This window comes from Trichoplusia ni, chromosome 1 (assembly GCF_003590095.1).
Source record: "Trichoplusia ni isolate ovarian cell line Hi5 chromosome 1, tn1, whole genome shotgun sequence".
Taxonomy (NCBI): Eukaryota; Metazoa; Arthropoda; class Insecta; order Lepidoptera; family Noctuidae; genus Trichoplusia; species Trichoplusia ni.
In genome coordinates, this window is record NC_039478.1 from 16927032 (window position 1) to 16950030 (window position 22999).

At 34.6% G+C, this 22999-nt stretch overlaps 1 protein-coding gene across 3 annotated transcripts in view; it reads right to left on the bottom strand.

The window, feature by feature from the left end:
- The window catches only part of LOC113497499 (tyrosine-protein phosphatase Lar), a 369958-nt gene that overhangs the window by 76197 nt on the left and 270762 nt on the right, over nt 1–22999 (bottom strand). For all 3 annotated transcript variants that reach the window (XM_026877088.1, XM_026877081.1, XM_026877072.1), the window contains exons 4-5: nt 22147–22278; nt 13063–13242 (exon numbers count right to left, since the gene is read on the bottom strand). In XM_026877088.1, coding sequence (XP_026732889.1) covers nt 13063–13242; nt 22147–22278 — 312 coding nt within the window. The remainder of the gene's footprint in view (nt 1–13062; nt 13243–22146; nt 22279–22999) is intronic.

Genomic DNA, 22999 nt, shown 5'->3' on the forward strand with positions numbered 1-22999 from the left:
GTGGTCAGTTATCTATATCTATACTAATATATAAAGCTGAAGAGTTTGTTTGTTTGTTTGTTTGAACGCGTTAATCTCAGGAAGTACTGGTCCAAATTGAAAAATTCTTTTTGTGTTGAATAGACCATTCATCGAGGAAGGCTTTAGGCTATTAACCATCACGCTGCGACTAAAAGGAGCAAAGATACAATGGAAAATGTGAAAAAAAAACAGGGCAGGTATAAATCATGACTTATATCTTCTACCCACGGGGACGAAGTCGCGGGCAACAGCTAGTATAAAATAAAATGGTGGTCGCGACTTCGGCCGTCTAGATGTCGGGTGTAGCTCTATACCAAATTTAACTTTTACGTTTTACGTTATTGCGAGAATAGGTAACACACATACAAACACACTCACAAACTTTTATATTCATTAGATAACTGTGGTTACTATTAATATATGTATGTAAACTATAAATATCAGGTATATTATATTCTTTAAGGGAACTCAGTCAGCCTGCACAAAAAAATATTTACCGAAATTGTGTAAAAAATTCTCGCGAAATCGTCTAAATTGTCTGAATCAATATTAGCATCAGAGGTGTTTAAATTAATATAAAACAAACGTAAAACAGGCGACAATACCGATAGGAGGCGAAATTACACCTCGTCTCGAACACAAACTGCTGTAATCACAAACAATTGTAAGGCAAAGAAGATTGCTACGATTCGCAATATTATAATGCTTGTGACGCAAGGCAGGAGCGAGAACGACAACCCTATCAAAGTAGAGGCGTTAATATTTAAAAATGTTGGAGTCAAATCTAAACCCACGTATGTAAGTCAATTGATAATTGTAATCGCATGGAAGAGTATATGAGAAGACTCGCGCGAATTGCTGTATGAAAGATTTTTGTAAGGTGGAATAGTCTTTATATGGTCATATCTTTCTTGGGGTGGAAGCGAGCACTGCCAGGCTCTTACAGCTTGTTTTTAGATATCAAGCCTTTGAAAACTGTTGCTGTTGGTTTTTGAATGACACCTTTGAATCTCATCTATAAGGTATAACCGCTTTTCGCCTGTACCTAACATACCGAGGCATGTAAGCAAAAGTAGAGATCTCTTAAAGTGAAAATACAGATTGCGACTTTACAAAATTCGAGTACGTAGTTATTTTCTCGTGAAATAAACTTAGCGTTTGATGATACGCCCCAAGCTCGGTAGCGCGCCAAATTTTATTGTAATAAGGGTTAATCAGGAACTTTGTTAATTAGGCCTGCGAATACCGTGCAAAGTTGGACTCGTAAAAATGTGCAGTTTAACGCAAGCTGTCGCGATTTTAATTCACGATGCTTGTATAATAATGGTACATGTTTAACTTTCTCTTAATTAGCTCAAAGCTATTTGCCGATATTGGCAACTTTGGTGGAGTTAAGGTAACGTTAGACTGAAGCTTTGATATTGATGTTAGGTGTCGTAAAAAACTTTAACAAGACTGATATCGACATTAATAGTCTGATAAAACCCTGAAAAGGTATTTTAGTTTTTCTACTAATTCGTTTTACAACTTGTCCATTAAAACACTAGAGCAGAATTTTGCTTTGTGTTTTTAATCGGTACCTCAGCAATTGTGCTCCAGTTTTACCATTTGGGTAAGGAAATTTAAAAACTGTTTGAAACCATAATTTGGAATACCTTCCAGATAATGAAGTTAAAAGCTAAGAATCAGAAGATGATGACATGCACAATGGAAGGTCTATGTCCAGCAGTAGTCTACATATAGCTAAAAAAAGGTTGCATTTTGCAGGTTGCAAACGTTGTATTTTTTTTAACCAACGTCAAAAAGTTCCCATACCTGTTCAACCTTATTTCCCAAAATAAAAAGCCTACGCAACCAGAAAATAGTTTTCCAAGTGGCGTACTCAATAAACATTCTTATATTGAATATTCGCGCACAATATTCGAAAAGGCATTGCATTCATGTTTATATATCCGTTGTGACGTAAATTCGATTTGTTGCATCGCATAGTACGTTCAAGTTATTTTTATTATGCTTGCATTTTTAGATTTCAAATGTGGTTTTGGTGTGGGTTGGTACGAATGTAGAATGACAGTTTTTACTCTATTTCCCGGTGTGTTGGGATACAATTTGTGTTTCGTCATAAACGTGTATTGCCTGCTGACTGATTTGTTGTAGTTCCTTTGTTTGTTGTGTACGGTTGACAAAAATGTTGTTTGAAAAGAGAGATCGGTGATTTTGGAGTGCCATGTTTAAGCGTAGCTAGCTTTTAACATTTTTAATAATTCGGTTTAAATGTTTTCAGTATTTTTTTTTAAATCCACACATCAATTCAGTGTGATTTGATGGAAAACATGAACTAATTTCGATGTCTCAAGTGCAAATAGTATTAAACCCTTTTAATGAAATGACAGGCAAAGATTCACGTCGAAACTTATAAATATAAAACACATTAATAAAAATACATAGGTACTTAAATTAAATCTATATCATTCTACTCACTCAAAGGCATAACCGTACAACTATGCTTTAAATAACCTGCTAAATCTCCCACAAATTCAAACACTACAAAATCGATCTGACAAGCTCTACCGCCGATCAGTAACTAATACTAGTAGCAGTAAAGCTCAATTTATCCTATTTTCTACCTAAATGATATATTGTTCAGCGAGTAATGAGAAATTATGGGTACTTGTTGATTTATAGTCGCATACAGATTAACGAATATGATCCAAACATTGTATACAACTTAATGTGCTTTAATAACTTATTGTGACATTGTTTTTAGTAGTAATCCTTTTACGAATTTTTTGTTTGGGCTTATTATATATCTGACAGATATTAATATATTAATTCTCGACTGTTTTGTTTAACATTAACGTAAATATAATTATTGTAACAACAAAACGACACAAGCGACTTCAAATTAAAAAAAAAAAATCATATATATTTGGGCCTCTTTGCTAGAGCTGAAATTTCAAGGGGAGCAAATGTATTAACAAAATCGGTCCATCCAGTCCGAAGTTATGAGATAACAAACATATAAAAATACAGACGAATTAATAACCTCATCCTTCTGAAGTCGGTTGAAAAATTTAAGGTTGGGTCTGAAAGTAGTCGAGTGATATGTGTGAGGAAACCATTAAATAATTAAGAATCCATCTCACGAAAATTGTTATAGTAATTTATTATAATGTTCTACTTTAAAAGATATTTATCGATACTCTTAGCAAAATTGCCATTGGTTACCTATACTATACTTGTTGTCAGAAACTCTATACCGTAATTAAGGTCTTGTTTACGTTACTACGTTGCGCTAATGAACGTATTCAACGTAGATACTACGTTAGATGTACAGAAAATAAAATAACGAAATTTTATAAAATGGTTTCTAAATTTAAAACACTTTAACGCTTTAACTTTAGCAGTTTAACACTAAATTTTCTTATTACTTACTGAGAGCATCGCTAGCATATTTAAGAAGAACAAATAAACAAAATAACGATCACCTATCAATTTTACGACTATGCTACTCATTAACCTCGATGTTCTTGCCGGTTCTTCTCCATAAGAATGACACTTTGGAACCGTGCAACTAGAGTCAGTAATGTAACGTTTTAAAAGTGCCTGAGAAACGGCCTATTTGAAATAAAAACTTTTTGATTTTTTGATTTTGTGTAAATTTTCTACCTATAATAGATCATGAAACATACCATAGCTTGTTCATGGACAGACGGACTTACGGGCGAACAAATAGGGGGACAGACAGCGGAGCCTCAGAAATAGGGATTTCTTTTTTTCCATTTTGTGTCATTGATTTGGAACCCGAAACCAGCCATTTTTAGTCTCAACAACCTTATCCCAACACTTTGCATAAAGAAACTCAAATCGAACGCACAATTTAAAATACATCACAATATATTTCAAAAGAATCTTCGAAACAAATTCAATACTCGTCGATCGATAACTTCCTCAGTTCGCTATCCATTGCGTTGTGTGTTCAATGCAAAATGTAGAGTAGCGTAAATAGCCAGCAATATTCAGTTGATCTTTTACAGCTTAAACTTTCTCGAGATAGTTGATTTTTAAAGAATTTGTACTCGATATTGATGCAAATATTTTCATAACGTTCTCTTGCTGCCGACGTTGAAGATTATTGGTTTTCTTTTGTTTTTAATAGAAGTGCATCTTATTTTCTTTAGAGTCCTTCGTATATTGGATATCGATGTTGCATTTGAATTTATTTTCCATGATTTTTTGAATATTAATTCATTTTAAGAAAGTGAACATCAAAGAAAAAATCATATAAACAGAATCGCAGCTAATAGTTATAACTTTTTAAAATGGTCATCTCTCTAATTTGCCACCTTAAACAATTGAGACAGAATGATGGTTAACTATGACTTTTAACTGATTTACAAGAGTGTTTGATACATTGACCCATCTCTTGGAAAAGCGACATATATAATGGTGTTTTGTTGTTACTACTCACTAAAACGGGGGGACCATTTTCGATAAAATTTGGTAAGGACGTAGGGAGATCCCAATCCTTCAAAGGAGAGACATATTTTTGCAGCTATAACCGACATTCCAGCGGGCGAAGCAGCAGAAAACAACTATTTAAAACATAGTTTTGAAATTTGAACGCTGTACTAGTCATATTATAACTATACTATTTGAAAGTCGTTGTAATGCGACATACACCGCTAAATTTACTACGATTACCCACAAAAGCTTCTGGAAAAAATATGGCGTCATTTGAGCTCGAATTACAAGGGCTCAGAGAGATATGATTGGTGCAAGTAATGAGAGATGTAATAAATATAATTCTCGTATCATGGTATAGTTAATTGAACTCCTCCAAAACGGTTTAATCGATTATTATAAAAATTCGTGTGCATATTGAGTAGGTCTGAGAATAGGACAACATCTATTTTTATATTCCCTTTTTTTTACTCGTATGAAAGGCGAAACAACTTTTTCAAGCTCTTTCATAACGTTTGACTATGACTGTAGTCTAAACTCTACTCGGCAAGAAACTGCATAAAAGTTCCACCTAATTAAATATTATATGATACGTATTTTATCGTTTGAAAACTACAATGTACAATAACACTTAAAGTAGTGTTCGACAAATTACATATTAGTCGACCACTACTTTAAGTTTGTTTCTTAAAAAATAGATTATATAAAAATAAAAAAGAAGCTATTATTCCAGAATACTGTAACTTGCGCCACAGCCTCAGGCTTTGTTTCAAGTGGTCGCATTTATTCCCCCCATGTCCGAGTTCACTTTAATTACAGACAATTTATATTCAGATTAACACAGACGGCAGGTGGCCTGCTCTCCTGCCGGCTCTATTATGCGATGTGATTCACAACTACTGGGATATATAATAGATACAAAAATATACACAGTTATGATTATTAGAAATTTGATTAAGAGAAATAAAAATGGTATGATATTGTTTTCAAAATCTTTTGAAAATCTTAACAGAATAAAATCAAAACAAATCAACAACAAGAGATTTAATCGTCATACCCATTATAACTCCAAGTTTATCCCAGAACAAGATGTGTAATGCCCGATCAATTAAGTCAATAGTATTAAATTACATGATGTCAAATAAATTACGTCAGTAACAAAACATACTCTCTTCATTTATCAACAACACCAAAACACCTTTCAACAGCAAAGTTATCACTTTTAAATATCACACGAAGTCAACAGACTTAGTTAACCATGCCCTCAAACAAACTTCCCCAATAACATCTATTTGGAAACTAATCAAGCCTCCTCGCAAATCTGTGATAAACGTCAACGTTAATACCTCGACCAATAAATTTAAAACGTATAGAGTTAATTCATTGGACATAAACTAGATGGAAATCAGAGTGCCTGACTTAGAACGATGTTAGCTGTGATTTACAATAATATGCGTGAACATCGGGCCGGCTCGATTTAATCCTGATAGACTGTCATAGTTCGTGCGATAAGGCACGGTTTTAGAGCGAGCGGGGAGCGAGGGCGGTAGCGGGAGCGATTTGAATGTTACTTAGAGCTATCTTGTGCTGCATCAGATCTGTTTATGTTTTTTAGGTATGGAATCTTAAAAGAGAATATATCTGCTCCCTGTATTTAGAATAAGTACAAGTTTATAATTTATATTTCATAGAACATGGTTTACAGAAAGTGGAATTTCTTCTCCAAGGTATATAGGCATATTATTGAAGTAAAGGTAAAAGGCATTCTTTCTCAAAGTGTCCGATGACACCTCTTTGTGTGGCTTTCAGACAGGTGAGAAAGCCAGAAAAAAACTACAGACTCACAATCATTTATTTCATTTCAACTTATAATAGTTTTTAATTAGCATATAAAAAGGGGGTGCTATAAACATTTTTTTAATGAGGTTAATAAGTTTGGGAACCTTTAGTCTAAAGGATAATATTCTTTCATAGGTAAACCTGTTAACGCGAACCGTAGGACCACATCTCATTTTCGCAGTTCGTGCTTTCCGAGAACGATACGATTTTAGTAATAAAACGTCAGATTATAGGCGTTTTAGGACTAGTCTTATCAAATAGAAGCTTAGATATGAAACTCATATAGCTGGATCGAAAGAGTTAATGATAGAGGTTTTATTATGTATTAAGAAATATCGAAAACTGTTTTTACATCCCAATGTTGGACAAAAAAGACCTGGTCAAATCCTTACAAATCTGCAAACAAAATTAGTCACTATGCTAATTACACTGCTTGACCTGTGCAGGGTTCGAACGTGCGAAATGAGTTTGGCTTGGTGACCTTTACCACTCAACTATCCAGGCAGCCAAATATGTGGCGGTTTTTGGCCAAAAACTTCGTAGGGTATTTGAAAAAAAAATGTTTAGTCCATCAGACGTATTTCTATAATGTTTTAATGTAAATTTTATTTTATCTCTTAAACAAAAAAAGAATTTGCTACAGTGATTTCAGATTCCTGTGACATCACTTACACAGTACGTTTTTACTAGCCCCGATACATTTCATCACCTTAATTCTAAATGTGCTAAAATGTAAAATACGTATTCAATATTTTTTGGAAATTTTACGGACTGACCAGATTTCTATTATTAGATTTACTCAAATGCCCTATTCACTATTGCCTAAGTAGTACCGCCTAAACCGAAACGTACCAAAAGGGATACTAATCAAATGTATTTATGTAATGTGTGAGTCTGACGTCACAGTGCCATATATAACATGGGCTGATGGGCAATGATTGACGTTTTACAGAGAGGGGTATAACATACCGTGCTAACATAGTTAGCGGCGACTTCAGACGTTTGCCGTACAAGGGTTAAATTGTAATTTATTTATAGAAAATGTTATTGTTTAATGTAATAACATCGAGGAGTTTATTTTCAGAATTGCGTTTGTTAGCTAATACCGAAAAATATGTTTCACATATTGTACATATTTTTCATCTTTCATATTACTTTGGGTGCGTGACTTCAAAAAGAAATATCTTTACAATAATTACTTCTAAGCACTTTATTTTGTTAATTTCATTTCAACAGCAACAAAACATAGAAAGACCAAACATTAACTTAGGCAACAGTACTAAGAGATTACTTAAAAACAAAACACAAATACTTCGGAAACCACGTACACTAATACATTAACATTAGTTGACATTTACAACTATAGTGAAGTAAAAAAAGACCAGTAAAGTTTTAAGAGGCCATATAATTCACTAGGTTACTGTATCTTCCCTTGTTATTTGTGTATCGTGAAGGTACACATAACCAAAGGTACGAAGCTCGGTGGTAAGTGTGTCGTGGTCCTTATTCCCATTAAAAATGTAGGTAGATAATGTTTTGCAAAAATTCTTGAAAATTTTCTAAATGACTTCGAATCTATTGAAGTATATATAGTATATTTTTTATTTAATTTCCATTCTTGAACGAGAACTTGACTAGAAAAGCCGTAGATAAGACTAAATGAAGCACAGACGAGTGGCCTTTCAAACTCAAAAATTAATGTTTTTATTCCTAGTAATGTTAAATTACATACCTAGTGCCTCTAGTCTAGTGCATTGCCTTCAGTGCCACAGTAATAGCTCATCAAAGAGTCTTTAAATAAATACTAACCTAAAAATCGTCATTACGAAAAATAAGTCAACGACTTTTCGAAATCACGGCTTGAATGTCCATTTGCGATATCAATACCTAAGTTTACCCCTCTAAAGAGAATATTAGATAAACGTTCAAAATGGCGGTCCACATATATCGCTAGCATATTGGGCAGTGTGCCATAATCGGCTGCTATCAGGCATTATTGATTCCAGTAAGATGTTTGGGAACCGGCACTGGCCATCTAACATGATTCCTTACCGTCCGTGCCAATGGACAGATATATCTAGGATGAATTCTATTGATTGTGATAGAATATTGTCTAGTGTAATTTGTAAGCCGAAGAAAATGAGACTTATTTAAATATGGGTAGATTTCAATTTTCATGAACGCAGCTTCTGTTAGGAACGATTTTGGTCCTTAGAGTCGTGTTCATGCGTTCATACTGGGATAAATGTAGCGTAAGTATACAGGGGCATGTTAAAGCTTATCCGTCGCTATTTTAGAGCTTTAAATCATAAAGAAACCATTTTAGGTCGCCTTAAAACTGAACCATAAATTAAAACTACAGATTTTATCCATTTAAAACTTACTCTCCACATATAACGATTGTGGTCTTTACAGCAGAAAAAATACAGGGTATAGTACTGGTACATAAACTCACAGAGTCAATAAAGTAAAACTGCAGTTAATCGAGTAAACAGTTTATAAACAAAGGAACGTTAAAAAGTCATTCAACATCAATCTTGGTGCAATCATCAAGTTCTCATTGTTAAATAAAATTGCTGTTGGAAATCACTCGGCGGTCGGATTACAGTAATTTATGCACTGCTGTCCTACCGTCCATTGTGCTTGAACGATATTAATATTATTTTTAAGTTAATTTTTGACGCGATTTTAATGGCGAGTCTCGCAATACTCCGTTTGCATAATTCTGTTTTAAATAAATGTATGCTTGTGTTTTTATGCTGGCAAAGTAGTTCAAATTGGGACCGACTTTGTATTATTATTCGATGTAATAGAACTATGACCAAACAATAAATCGTTTTTGTTTAATTGAATAGGTTACGAATCCCAAATGAAACTCGGAAATTTTAAATAACACCTGATTGGTCCTTCGAGACTATCGAATGTACAACATAAAACAAGAAAACTACAAACAATACACGAAAGTTATTAAATTCACTTTATATTGTAATCATATATGTATCAAATTGCTTCCTAACTCTGATTTTATTTAGCATGTGCGCCAAACAGGGTCAGACTAATGTCCCTACGCAATTTTATGTCTCTCCCTCTGGGACAACCCTGGGATCGTTCGATCTACGTGAGGGTATAACATATAGGTGTATTGCAAGCTTCTATGTAGATACCAGATGTGATTCTCAAAGGTCACAATCAATACTAAACTTAGTGTACGGAGAAAATTCAAATGTTATACAATATAAGGCTTTGGAACCTAGGACCCCGAATGCGTTTAAGTGGAGACATTAATAATATTACAAGTTATGAGCAACCATAAATGTCTGCCGCATCGCCTACGCAAAGAGGTCGTAGTTTCCAGACCAAAAAGAAGCCTTTTTATTATTCTAGACTCATATTATATTTGTATCAAGTGTCGCTACGGTTTTGGGTTTTGGTATTACACCTATTTTTAGACTTATTTTATTGAGTACCTTTATTCAATTCGAAACGTACATTAGGGTACAAGTTTTTATGCTACTTTTTAAAATATTTGCGGTCACCATTAACTTAAAATACTAGTGTTATTTACCTAAAAGCTTTTAAGAATAGCCTAAATTCAGAAATATGTTATCAAATCAAATTACAGCAGATATAATAGATGTAAAGTTGTTCATTTTATACTAGTATAAAAACTGCAAAAATGTACCAGTTCTGCTAAGTGTAGTACAGTGCACAAATAAATCAAAATCAAACTATAACTTGCGACCGTTCATCAGTTGTCGAAACAGTTTCTACTCTGTTGCTCACCTTGTCTGCGAGTAGTTTTAAAATATACAGCTTACTCTAACGCCTGTACAATTTACATAATGCAGCCGGCAGAGCAATATGTATCGATTCTTGTCAGTACAACTAAGTTGCAAGCCATTCTTCTTTGTCAACTCATGCATCTTTCAAACTGTAAATTGCTTGCTATGCTAAAATATTGCTGGACGCTGTACAAATACTTGTGTCGTATAGTTTGATATGCTTTTGTTAATGAATGTTGGTTGATGGTTAGTGATGATTTTGACGAGGGACTAAATATCAAGTAAATTTCTTTATAGTATTTTTTTAAGGAGGATACACTATTTTGGGTTTTACTTGCGAGTCGGTATCACCCGACTTATTCCGGGTGCAACCAGAGTATTTACTTATAAGGTGGCGGGGCGGCGAGTTCGAATTTTTGATTTGCAACCGTTCGTCAACATTTAACAAGTGCTATGACAATTTAAATGTTGCAATGTAAAAATTAATGGTTACATGCCATTAAAGTGTTAGGTACTGTTACATAAATCTGAAGGATTCACATTTCTCACACTAGCATTTTTTCTTATTCTCTTTACTATAATGGATTTTATTTTTGGTCATCTAATTTCTATAACTTTATTTCAGTACTTGAGTGACGAATCCAAATCCAAATTTATAAAATAAAAAGAAATAAACTTGCCAACAGCCATCTTTGAATTCGCATTTCAAAAATGCATGCGTTTCGTTAAAACTCGAACGAGACGTAACAGTTTAAACCAGCTTTACATAGAACAATAACCGTTTGCTTTTTCACAAGTTCTCACGAAGTTTGAGCGCTAGACAACAGAATCTGTGTAGCGGGAACTTTACGGGAATACGGGAACATTGTTTTTAACTTGTGCTATAATAATTATTATTCTGGATTTAATAAGTACACGAACATTTATTGGTCAACTATTACGTATTTACTTCTAGGTTTTTTTAACAGGGAAAATTAAACAGACCTTTAGTCATTTAAGCAGAAGGACAAGATAAAGATTACGTAAGAAGTGGTGAAACACGCTATGCGACCGAAAAATAACTCAAGTGCAGATGTATAAAAATGATTTATTTGAAATATAATTTTATTATAACCAAATATGTTCGTATACCACGTCTAAGGACTCCTTAAATTCGCAAAACTAGTCATATTAAAGTAACACAAGAGTCTAAAAAGACCTACTTGAAAAAAAAAACTTTTTGATTTCGACTCAATACGCAACATCAAAGTATCAATTAACACATAAAACGCGACGCCACGACCAAAATCGCAAAACAGCACCCCAAATATATGCAAAGGAGCTAAATGCTCCCTGCAGAGCTGAATTATGACGTAATTATAGCGATTTAGTCGTCAATTACACCGCGACGTAGGACCGCAGTAAATCGGGAACTTAACTTATCATGATAATAATTCGCGGCTCGAAGGTACAGGGAATTGTCATTGTATATTGTCGTTAGTCGACAATTTTTGGTTTCGCCACCGTTGATTTAATCCTTGCGGAATTTATTTCATGGTTCTTTGGTAGGGGATTGTTATTGTTTGTGTTTGGAAATTTCTGTAGTAGCTCTATTTGATTGAATGATCAGAGAATTGATTTTGTTAAAATTAATGCTTATCAAGCAACTAAATATATTCTAAATAAAGAGAATCAATAAGTACTAATTGGAATTGGTATAATAGAGCAAAAGTACACCAAAAAACGGGAGCTCTTAAAAACCAGCGCATTCATCAAAAAAAGTATCAAAGGACCAATTATAACGTGTCCCTGGTCCTTCCATACAAACCAATTAGAAGGCAAGCGCCGTATATCTGTCGGGTCGTTATCGCCCGAACGTCGCCCGCCGCTTTTTAATGCTTATTTATTGAAAGCCCAGAGTCTTGGGACGGAGTTATTCTAAGGATCATTGTGTCCTCGGCCGTGTTTTATGTCCTGCAAGGCAGTTACCCTGAGCCACAATAGAAAAGGAATCACGAAGGTTACGGGGAATGCAGCCATACTCCCTGTTTTATAACTTTTATGTAGTAGGGTTTATTAGACCTACAGTCTGGATGGTAATAGAGTTATGTGGATTTTTATCTCTCGAGGGTGGCGTAATGGTGCGATTTGGGTATCAAATGTGATTGTTAGTTGAACTGGATTTTATTGGACGATTGTGAATAGTTTAAGAAAAGTTTGACTACTTTATCATTGTGATCTCTTCCTTATTTTTATAATCTAGTCCCAAGTTCTGAGGTAACAAACCAATAAAAAACACAGAAAGTAAATACATAAATTGAGAACCTACCCCTTTTCGAAGTTGGTTGAAAAGAAATATTCTTATTAACCTCAACTATCTGCTATTTTCACCGCATTTCAAAAGTCTGAGAGTTTTAAGAAAAATCACGATTTAAACTGTCTTCTTTTATCCAATGCTGACAGCGAGTAAGTCAAAGATAAAACCTTTGAACAGCTTATGCCCTCATCCTTATCCCAGCTAAGCATGGTTTACCGCATCCCAGGTTCTCCCAGGATATGGGGAAGTAACATTTAAGGACATAAACATCCCACAGGATTTTTCTTTTTGCTAAATGTGGAAGCTAGATCGTTATTACTTTAATGCTGACATCATAGGGGTTGTGTTGAAACAGACTGTAAAATGTGAAGTTACTTGAAATAAAAGATGTTATGGGTTTTAAATTAGATAGGTTCTACTTCCTTTTAAATTTTTGTATATCTAAATTCTCGAATAATTTTAAGATCGATAACTAAAATATAGCTTCTAGATTATTACCAATATATTTATCATAAGACGCTTTCATTTCAATGACTCAATTTTTTAGGATTACGATTTTATTGAATAGTCTACACCGGCCAACACTACATTTCACCTGCTTGCTTCAATTACTCTTATTCGTATATCGTTAATTACTATCTAAATCAACAAAACACTTACCTTCAAAAACCGTAAGAGTAGCAACAGCAGTCACAGCATCTCCGACGCCGTTCTCCGCGACACACTCGTAGGTCGCGTCATCACGTTGAGCCCGAACCGGTTCGATCCGGAGCACAGCACCATTCGCAGCCGGACCGGCGGCCGCGTCCATCGGGGACACTTGGTATCGGGACTGCATGCCTGTGGGGTAATTGTGAGAATTAGATGAGGTTGATATTTGGGGTAATGGTAAAAAATAGGTTATTCCTGTTAGTTAGTAATCTGTAAAAAAAATGCTTAAAGGAAGGATTTTTTAATGAATATAAATCTTGTGTTGAGGGACGTTTTTTTTGTCCGGGGTGAAACTCTAATGACTTAAAACCACGCCGAGGGCACGGCGAGGGGATATGTCGGACTCCCACCGACTAAAAAGACCCCAGGCCCCTTCAACTGCCTGAGCCAGAGCCACAGGACCGCTCGCGTGTGTTGAGGATAACGCCTAAAGATAATATTCGTGAATCTCATAAACGGGGGATCAAAACCGAGATGCGTCGCGCTTAATGGGCTTGGCGCGGTGGCCTTAACCAATCATAATATCACCATGTTGTGTAATTTAGTTGTAGAAATAATAATACAAAAAAAAAATTGAAATATAAACGACTATTGTTGCTCAGCATATTATTCTAGTTTCAAAACTTGAAAAGAATCATATCCTTTCGCTCGACGAAATGTAAACTTTTAACAAGTCCACAATTACTTTCAATGAGAAAGTTTAAAAACGGACCGGATTAATGTCCTACTTCTTTGGCGCATCTTCGCACTTAGCATTTTTCCAAGATTGCTGTTACAACAACAGCTTACATACTTTACGGTTGTGAGTCGTAATCTTGAGGGAATAAAGTTTAAATTGCATCGCACCAGATGTTGTCAGAGTTAGCGGGGAAGTTGGCTGAGTGTAGGGATGTTCTGGAATGGTGGCGCGCTCTGATTCGGTTTGGCCATTCGAATAATTTCATAGATTTGCCAAAACTGTTCTCGTGCAGATTAGTAATAGTTCTGAAACCTGGTGCACTGTTAGATAGGGATAGATAGTTTTATCGATTGCTTTTTGTCACCACTTATTACCTAACTATTTCAAAAATCGGTCGATTTTTACGATTATCAAATTTTACTTTTGGATAAATTGTAGTAAGAAAAACTTTAACTCCGCATAGTCATATTACCGTTAAAAAAATTGTAACTATCTTACTCAGGATTCATCATTAGACAATACTTATACTACAGACTATAATACAGAGTCTAGTCAAGTAAACTTCACAAAAATTTGGTACAACCCTAGTAGTGCAGGCCGGCGCGGGACGACAGAGTTAAATCGCCACCAGCGTGCAGCGGTAAGTGCCAAGAAAATGTATTTCACTACAAGTGAGAATAATACTTGTCTGGCAGACGTGCGATTTTTAACACATTCCCGACTCCGGAACCAGAAGTGCATGTAAGGGAATTTGCGTGACATTACATCTGAATGATGTCTCACAGGGAAATCATTGCACATTTTTTGTAAAGGTTAGATAGCGTATAAATTTGTGTAAAAAATCCAATATATAAAATTCTCGTGTCACGGTGTACGCAGCTGAACTCCACCGAAACGGCTCGACCGATTCTTATAAAATTTTGTGTGAGGTAGGTCTGAGAATAGGACATTCATTTTTCATACCCCTTTTTTATTCTCTAGAAATCATTTGTATGGAAAACAACGTTTGCTGGGACAGCCACTTTACTATAAAACATTTCAGGACTGTTTGCAAATGTAGAGCCATACGCAGATTGAAGCCGTGTCTATCGAGCCCTACTACGATGGATTGTTCAACAAAATCAATACATCGAAACTCCAATACGTCACAAAAAACTGTCGACAGTCGCGCCAACAAAATTAATCAGAAAAAAGAAAATAGGATGCATAGAAAATTGTTTGGGCTCCACAAAGTAATGAAAAAGATATCATCAAAAAGTCCACATCGCTTATTCGTTTGCTTTGGAAGCCTACATTCCCCGAAACAGAAGCAATAAACTTCACAAACATTATCACTCCATACAAACTGACATTAAGTGCCCAGACTAAAGCCCACCATAATATATCAGAGGGCACGTGAAACGTAACGCAAGTAAACAATAAAGGTATTAAGCAAAGAGGACCTGCGATTATTTATGATTACGGGATGTCCGAATTCCCGTATTAAAGATATGCCGCGATAATTTATTACCGGTAGAAGTATTCATAACGCATAATAGTGCTAAAATGGAGCGGGATCCCGGGAAAGTGCGGGATTCGTTTGGATGTTACGGCTCTAATTTGTAAAAGCGTTGACAGATTGTAAACGGCACGTGTGTTACATCTGGTGACTAAACGACTGATTTATAGTTTCATGTTGTATACTAGATTAATGTTTTTTGTGGAACAGAAATATTTTGGTTGAAACAACAATACATTTTAATAATGCTTCAATATAATTGAGTGGCATTTCAATTGTTTTGTGTTTTACGAACATTGGTATGTGTACTCGTAAATTATGTTAATTGATTACATTAATATCTCAAATTACTTTTTCATTCGGTAGCGGTTCGGAAAATACACTTTACACAGAATAGAAAAGTATGTAAGTACAAAGTAATTTACTAATTAATTAAGAAAATAAAATACGTGAATGCTGTGTATATCAATTCTTATTAATTTTATGTCTTTTTGACGCTTAAACTATTCGTGTTCAAATTGAAACAATTATGATAATTAAAAAGACGAATGTAAATATCACCGACTTTTACTTTGACTGATAGGTATTTAATTTGGATTTCTTCTTTCTTTGTTTATTACTCTTGTACGTATACAGATATATTATTGATTGTGTTCAATTGTAAATATATTCAAGCCTTAGTACAAGCAAGAGATCAAACAATTTATTACGTAATCTCGCATAAAATCTTTTATTATTGAGGCATGGGATAATATAAAAGGTGAGTCGTAAAAATATCATCCCAAAGAGAATAAATTCCGGTGAATTATATCTCGATACTCGATTAAATAAACCAGTTTAGGACTTACAAGAATTGTTGTTCAAAAATAAAGTATCTAGGCATACACCTACATATGACTACGCTCATGGAAAACTTACATCTAATACTTATATTATTTGAATATTCTGTTATTTGGGAATAAGTCAAAGTTTTTATGTTGGTGTAAAAAAGTCAAATACTCGTACATTAAAGCGACTGCAACTGCATTATAATTAACATTTTTGTTATAAAGTTCTTGAAATAGGAATGTGAAAGACCCTATTTCAATTAGTATGATAATTATTTCTAAAATCGATAGATTATTCTTAATTTCAGTATAGTCTAAATATTAGTCATTATTCTAACTACAGTAACTACTGCGTTAAGTCTGAAATTTTAGCTTAAACATCCTTTATCAGACCAAGAATCAATCCGTCAATAATTATCCAATGAGTTCTATTATCATCATGTTGTTTCAATCTCAAGTCGAGTCACGTCATGTCTCCGCACCTTTTTATTGTTTTCGTGCTAGAAATCCATATGGAAAGCCCCTACCACATTAAAAGGTATAGGTCTACATACAGGACTCTCACCAAGTAAAAATCTTCTGGGTCATCATCATCATCATTCCCTTGCCCTTATCCCAATTATTTTATTTGGGGTCGGCGCAACATGTCTTCTCCTTCCATACTTTCCTATCGGACGTCTTCTCACAGGAAACACTCTTTACAGCCATATCGTCTTTCACACAATCCATCCATCGTTTCTTTGGTCGTCCTCTTCCCCTATATCCATCCACATCCATGCTTAACGCCTTTCTTACCACATGATTTTCATTCATCTTCTACAGGAGACTGAGGTACGTATTTGCAAACTATTGACAATTAGAACTGATATAATAGGAGTACAGGTACATTATTCTTTCCTGTCATTACGCGTAAAATATTCGAAATCATTATCCTAATACTATGACACTAATGTATCATAGAACCTAATAATGAGACTGAAATACAATTATTACAATTTTCTATAATTACGTGTCATTATTTTCCTTGTAACCGTGACGGGCGGCCATTGATTTTTGTTGCTGTCATAAATCATTCCGCCATGACACCTGACGTCACCTGTCAGTCGGTGTAACAAATGTTAGACATACCTTACGCGTGTTCGTATCGATAAATCTAAAACAAAAAGTTTCGATACGTGTATATTGTATTTACTGGGACGTAATAATAACTGAAAAGTACTGGTTCATTTTGTGTTGCAACAGTCAAGGGTACTTTTAAACCCTTAATTGAAAACTGAGATGCTTTTTTTCAAAAATAAAATTATTCTTAAGGAGTTTCAAATATGAAATACTAAATGATCTGGCAAATTTCGTTTAGCAGGGCCGATTTGTGAAATCTAAAAAACCCAAGCACCGAATCGTAACAAAAGAAAACATTTATATCAGACCAGCCATTCAAGAGGAGTTTAGGTAGTCACATATTAAACCTATTGTAGAATTATACCTATGAAGATATATTCTAATCTAAAGATAAACGATGTGTTCTTAATAATACCAAAAGTATAATGTATTCATCCTAATATAAAATCGAATAGTGTCTAAAAAAGAATACTCCAAGCTTGATCAAAAACCAGACCAGAAAATATTGACAAATCAACATCAGGGACCACTCGACAACTCAATAAACATACGTCAACCGAGATCTCGATACTAAAATATAAATCGATGTTTTATTCAGCCAATCAACCGACTCATAAGCGCATACTTTGAACAACACGAGTACTTTGAATTCCGAACACCTAGTGCGGGGACATATAAATGAATCGCAATAAAAGTACACAGTAAAATCTGTGCTGCTTCATACACGTACACAATATACTTGAATGTGAGCGCTAGTGATGTACCATGTAATCGAGTGTTGAAAAATATTGGAATTTGCATTGAAATAAGACTATTATTTTAAGTTGTGTTTGTCTTTTTGTTTGTAAGTTCTGCTTTTGTTTTTATTTTGATTGGTATGTTGAATCTGATCTTAGCGGAATCTGATGCTGTTATCTGGATTCCGAATTTTTTGAAGAATGTGAAAACCTTTTTTGTAAGTACAATTCATACGTAACTTTATTTTTAAATTAATTTCTTAAAAATGAACTACACACTATCAATTTATAGATTGCAGATATGTTTATAATTTCTTTAAAAATTTGTAAAAGTGTTTGATACGTAAATAAAATTATTTACACATTATTAACATTACATACTAAATCTAAAACAGAACAATTCTAAACTTATATAAAACAAACTCTTTTTTTTCTAAAAACATTTGCTCGATTTCAAACCATATTCACATCACTAGAGGATGTTCCGGTACACAAGAGCCAGGGAAGGTAATAAAAAATATAACAGTCGTAAAGCAATATCTGATACACGTGGCTAGAATGAGATATCAAGGGTTTGGGGTAAGTAACTGAAAATCTCTTTTAATATACATGGGGGTAACATATGGTACTTGGGGTCAATATATCAGACTGAGATCGCTGTGATCTTTATGTGATCTGGTTTAATTGATGATTTTAATTTGAGGATAAGGTTTAGAAACTTAAAAGAATAAAAGTTTTGGGTAGTCTCTAATGAAAAGGGATAGTACTCAAAGAAGAAAAATTGTAATTGTTGACGGTTTTTTCAAAATTTTGTAGAACTTTGTTGTAATATTCTCCATTATTTGCAATAATTTATATCATGGAAAACTTAGACGTTTCGTTATTATAGTATCCATCATTTCAGAAACAAAACATATTATTTCCAATTTTTTGATAAATGGCATTTTAAATGGAATTAGATACAATCACCTAACTTCTAAACCAGAGAGTTTCCTCCAAATCTTTTCAAATAAACACGGTCCAATAGGATTTCTAACGGACTAGAGTTTTACACGTTAGCGCGGCGTAAAAGTGTAAAATGTGTCTCTGGCTCGAGATACCAGTGCGGTGCTAAAGTCTAGGAAAACCCACGGCTACCCTGAAAATTTATTTTGTAAAACGTGTCCTACATATACCTAGATACTACGTAGTTTTAACGTTGCACGCAATCTCTCGAGATAAAAATTATGTGCCACTCAGGGTGTTTTGATATTTTGTTAGAGATTACTTTAATTTTTGTTTCATTTAGTTATTTTTACGAATTTGTATCTGTTAATAAAAACAATAATAAAAATGTATGCTAAGAACATAATTTCCCATTACCTGAAGGTTTGGCAGCAAAAGCAAATAAGAAGAAAACCTTCACTACTTAAAAATAATGGCAACAGCAAAGATAAAAAATCGAATCAGGTTTTAATATAAATGTTATCTATAAAACTGAAACATTCAAGTTATCTATTTCCAAAAAAATCAGGCAAAGTTTGTGACGCTGTCCATTGAAAAGCTTCTGATGTTAAGAATATCCATTAAACATTAGCTTAATGATTTAGAAAAAATTGTGAGGCAAAGGTCATACGGCTGAACGGCTCAGTATCTCGGCACGTCCCTATCTGCGGTGGGACGGCCGTCATCCATCATGGCCGGGCGACATGTCGACGCGACTCGTGATTGTCAATCTAGCGTGTGACGCGCGCTGTGACTTTGCTCCGGCGGCTTTTATTGCTCACTTTGTTGGAAAACGTTACGTTCAAATTTTTTGCCGCGTATAGACCTCAAAAGTTGCTGTTAAACATTTGGGTTTGTTATACAAAATACAATTTGTGTAAAATAAACTTCTGAAATATTGTGAGGTGAAACTTAAAAGTCTGTTTTAATTAAAATCTTTACTCATTTTCAACTAAATATGACCTAATATGTTATAAACTTCGAGCTAGAACACGATCCAAACAAACGAGCACTAGGCCACTATTCGCAAAAACGTAAACCAACACAATAAAAAGCAGGGGATTATTTTTTTGTCAGTGACTAAACGCCAGAAAAAAGTATTTCGCTCGCGGCAACTATTCCAACAGGCATAGCTATCAGCGAATTTAGTACAACCCTGTCGGTGGTCGAAATTAGAATTTCATGGAATGCAAATTCGATTTTCGAAACAGAATTCTTTCGACGACCTTCTAACGTCATTACTTACGGATTGGATTCTGTCAAAGTTTTGTCGGGTTTAAATGTCGACTAAGGAAACTTGTGGGGGAGAATTTAATTTAATTTATCACGCGAATTTAATTTTTTAATAATGTTTCTTTTGACAAGAGTAACGTCAATCATTTTTACTTGCAGAATATTGGGCTTCAGATAGATCAATTAGAATTCTTATTTATAAATTAGAAACAAAAAAAATATAAATAAAATATTAAATATCAAGCTACTAATGATAACACTTTCTACAGGGAAAATACTAAAAAATAAACAAAAACAGTGAAGTTTATCTGGCACAACCCTAACAAACGTCAAAATCGACTAAAAAATAAGGCAGTAGAAACACGTCGCCATCACAGTAACTGCCACAGTGTATAAAAGGTCACGCGCGAAACTGTCAAACTATCTAATAGACAATAACTCAAGGAAACAGATAAACATAATTTCGTTATTTTGTTTTATATCGTTTTCCTGTTTTCTTTGCGTTTAGTTTGACATTTTGATGTACAGTTCTGTTAAAAAAATATAACTTGATCGAACGAATGAAATATGTTCTATTTTGTTTTTTGAGCATTCTTTTTTTATTTGCTTCATTCTTATCATAGATGTTTTCCGTTCTCATTATTTAAGCTACTCTGCAATGTAGAAAAGAATTTGCATTGCAATTATTAAGAAGTTGGCTCAGCCGATGCAAAGCTCCAAAGTTTTTCCTAATTTCAATATTGTGGAAAGTCCCTCTGAACTTTGGCGTCATCATAATTTCGTATTTATTATGATCATTTATAATTTCATGCAACTTTAAGTATCTTTTACAAATCTCATACATTTTAATTAAATCTTACAAATTCGTTCTTAAAATACCTAGGAACATTTACACAAGAATTCTAACAAAAGAAAAACAAAGACCTACATAATGCATGCAAATGTGACGCTGAAGAGACCCACAAATACTGTTGACGACATTTGATGGATCACACGCACCAAGTTGGACAAATCGTAAGTAACTCCGATATCGTTGAATATCGAATGAGCCCGGTGGGTGTAAACGCGCCCATTACTCACGTATGGTCAGTGGCTTCGCCCAAATGATGTACGATTACATTTTTCATAGAAACCGATGAAACTATTTAGAGGGTTCAGGCCGAGGGGGTTTCGCGTGCGTAGCCCACGATACGCTTTTTCAGCTCATTGCCCAAGGCTTATAGGCGTCATTACCGGCCAAGATATTTATGGGATAAAAACGTGGCTTTACATTTCAATCAAGGATAAAAAACGTGGTTGTAATGTTGTGTAGTTTGGATTTGTGATAGGGATTTTTCATATTGTATATTTTTTTGTTTACTGTATTCTTTATAGAGTCAAGTTTGGTCGTGTTTGTTATCGGTCGTTATAGTATATTTGGTCGTGACAGCTCGTAGGCTCGTTTATTGTACTTAAGTTTTGTTTACCTATTCCAAAATTAGGCTGAGAAGCCTTTAGACACTAAAGTGATCACGATATAGGAAATATTGTCGAAGTGACTATGCCCTACGTTATAGTTATTATTTACAAAGCAAGTTACATTTGAAAACCTTATATGTACATACTTAAATTCATACCTACCAATATTTCATACGGCTATTTCTACTTTGTAGAATGAAACCTATCTATTCATATATCTATCTCTATAATTATATATCGGCACGTATAGCCTGGTAGTTGACGTCACTAAGACAAACCCACTGAGTGTTACGTGTCTCTGGTTCCATCCCCGCGTAAGACAGTCATTAATGTGATTTAAGGTTGTTTGTTCTGAATCTAGGTGTCTTTGCGCATGTGACTTGAATGTTTGTAAAATCCCCCGCGACACAGGGATTAAATTCCTGCCCAGCAGGGGGACTACATAAAAAAAATGCAGGGGCCGCTTTTACAAATAAAAATAATAATAATAACACTTACTAGAAACTCTTTTCCCGTTCTTTCTCCACTGGATGTTCGGTATGGGGTCTCCTCGCGCCGCGCAGTAGAACGCGGCGATACCGTTCGCGCGCACTTGCAGGTTCCTGGGGCGGATGGTGATCTCGGGGGGATCTGTGGTGGAGAAAAAACTTAGTGTAGAACTGAATAAGGTTGAATTTTGTTTGCATGTTTCGTATATGTGTAGTTTTATTTTAATTAATAGATTAGTAATACCTCCTTATCGCTGAAAAGACAACTAGAAAAAAATGTAATAAAAAGATTAGTTTAACATTCCATTATTATCGTTATAGTTATAATTGTTGTTATAATTACATTTCACAAACACAATTCGTGTATTTCAACTTAAACAAAGCAGCACTTATATTCGAATTTCCTCAAGTTCTATTACGTTCTTTATGACTATTTAGATCCAATTTACAAATGCAACTTCTTAAACATAACCCACTCTAGAAGTTGCGATAAATAAATTTAATTTCTCGAGTGAAGAGTCGCAGAAGTTGTCGGAACTTGGCTGTGTCGTACGAACACGACACAGAGAATTCCACAGAATTGTTTTCCACAAAATTACACAGGAAGAACACTGCGAGTCGCGCGGTACATTTTCATTATTCGCGTCGAGATTAATGGCATTATCTTGTCGAAAAATGCGAGTTCAGCAACGAAACAATTATGTAGTCGCCGTCCCGGCATCTCGTGCACCGACTTCCTCGCCCCGATCAACGATCTGGAACGGGATCGTATCAAAGCGGCCATCTCTAAAGAACATTGGCCATCACGAACTAGAAAATGAAATCCCCGATCGATGCGGCATTATTAAAAGTAACTAACGTAT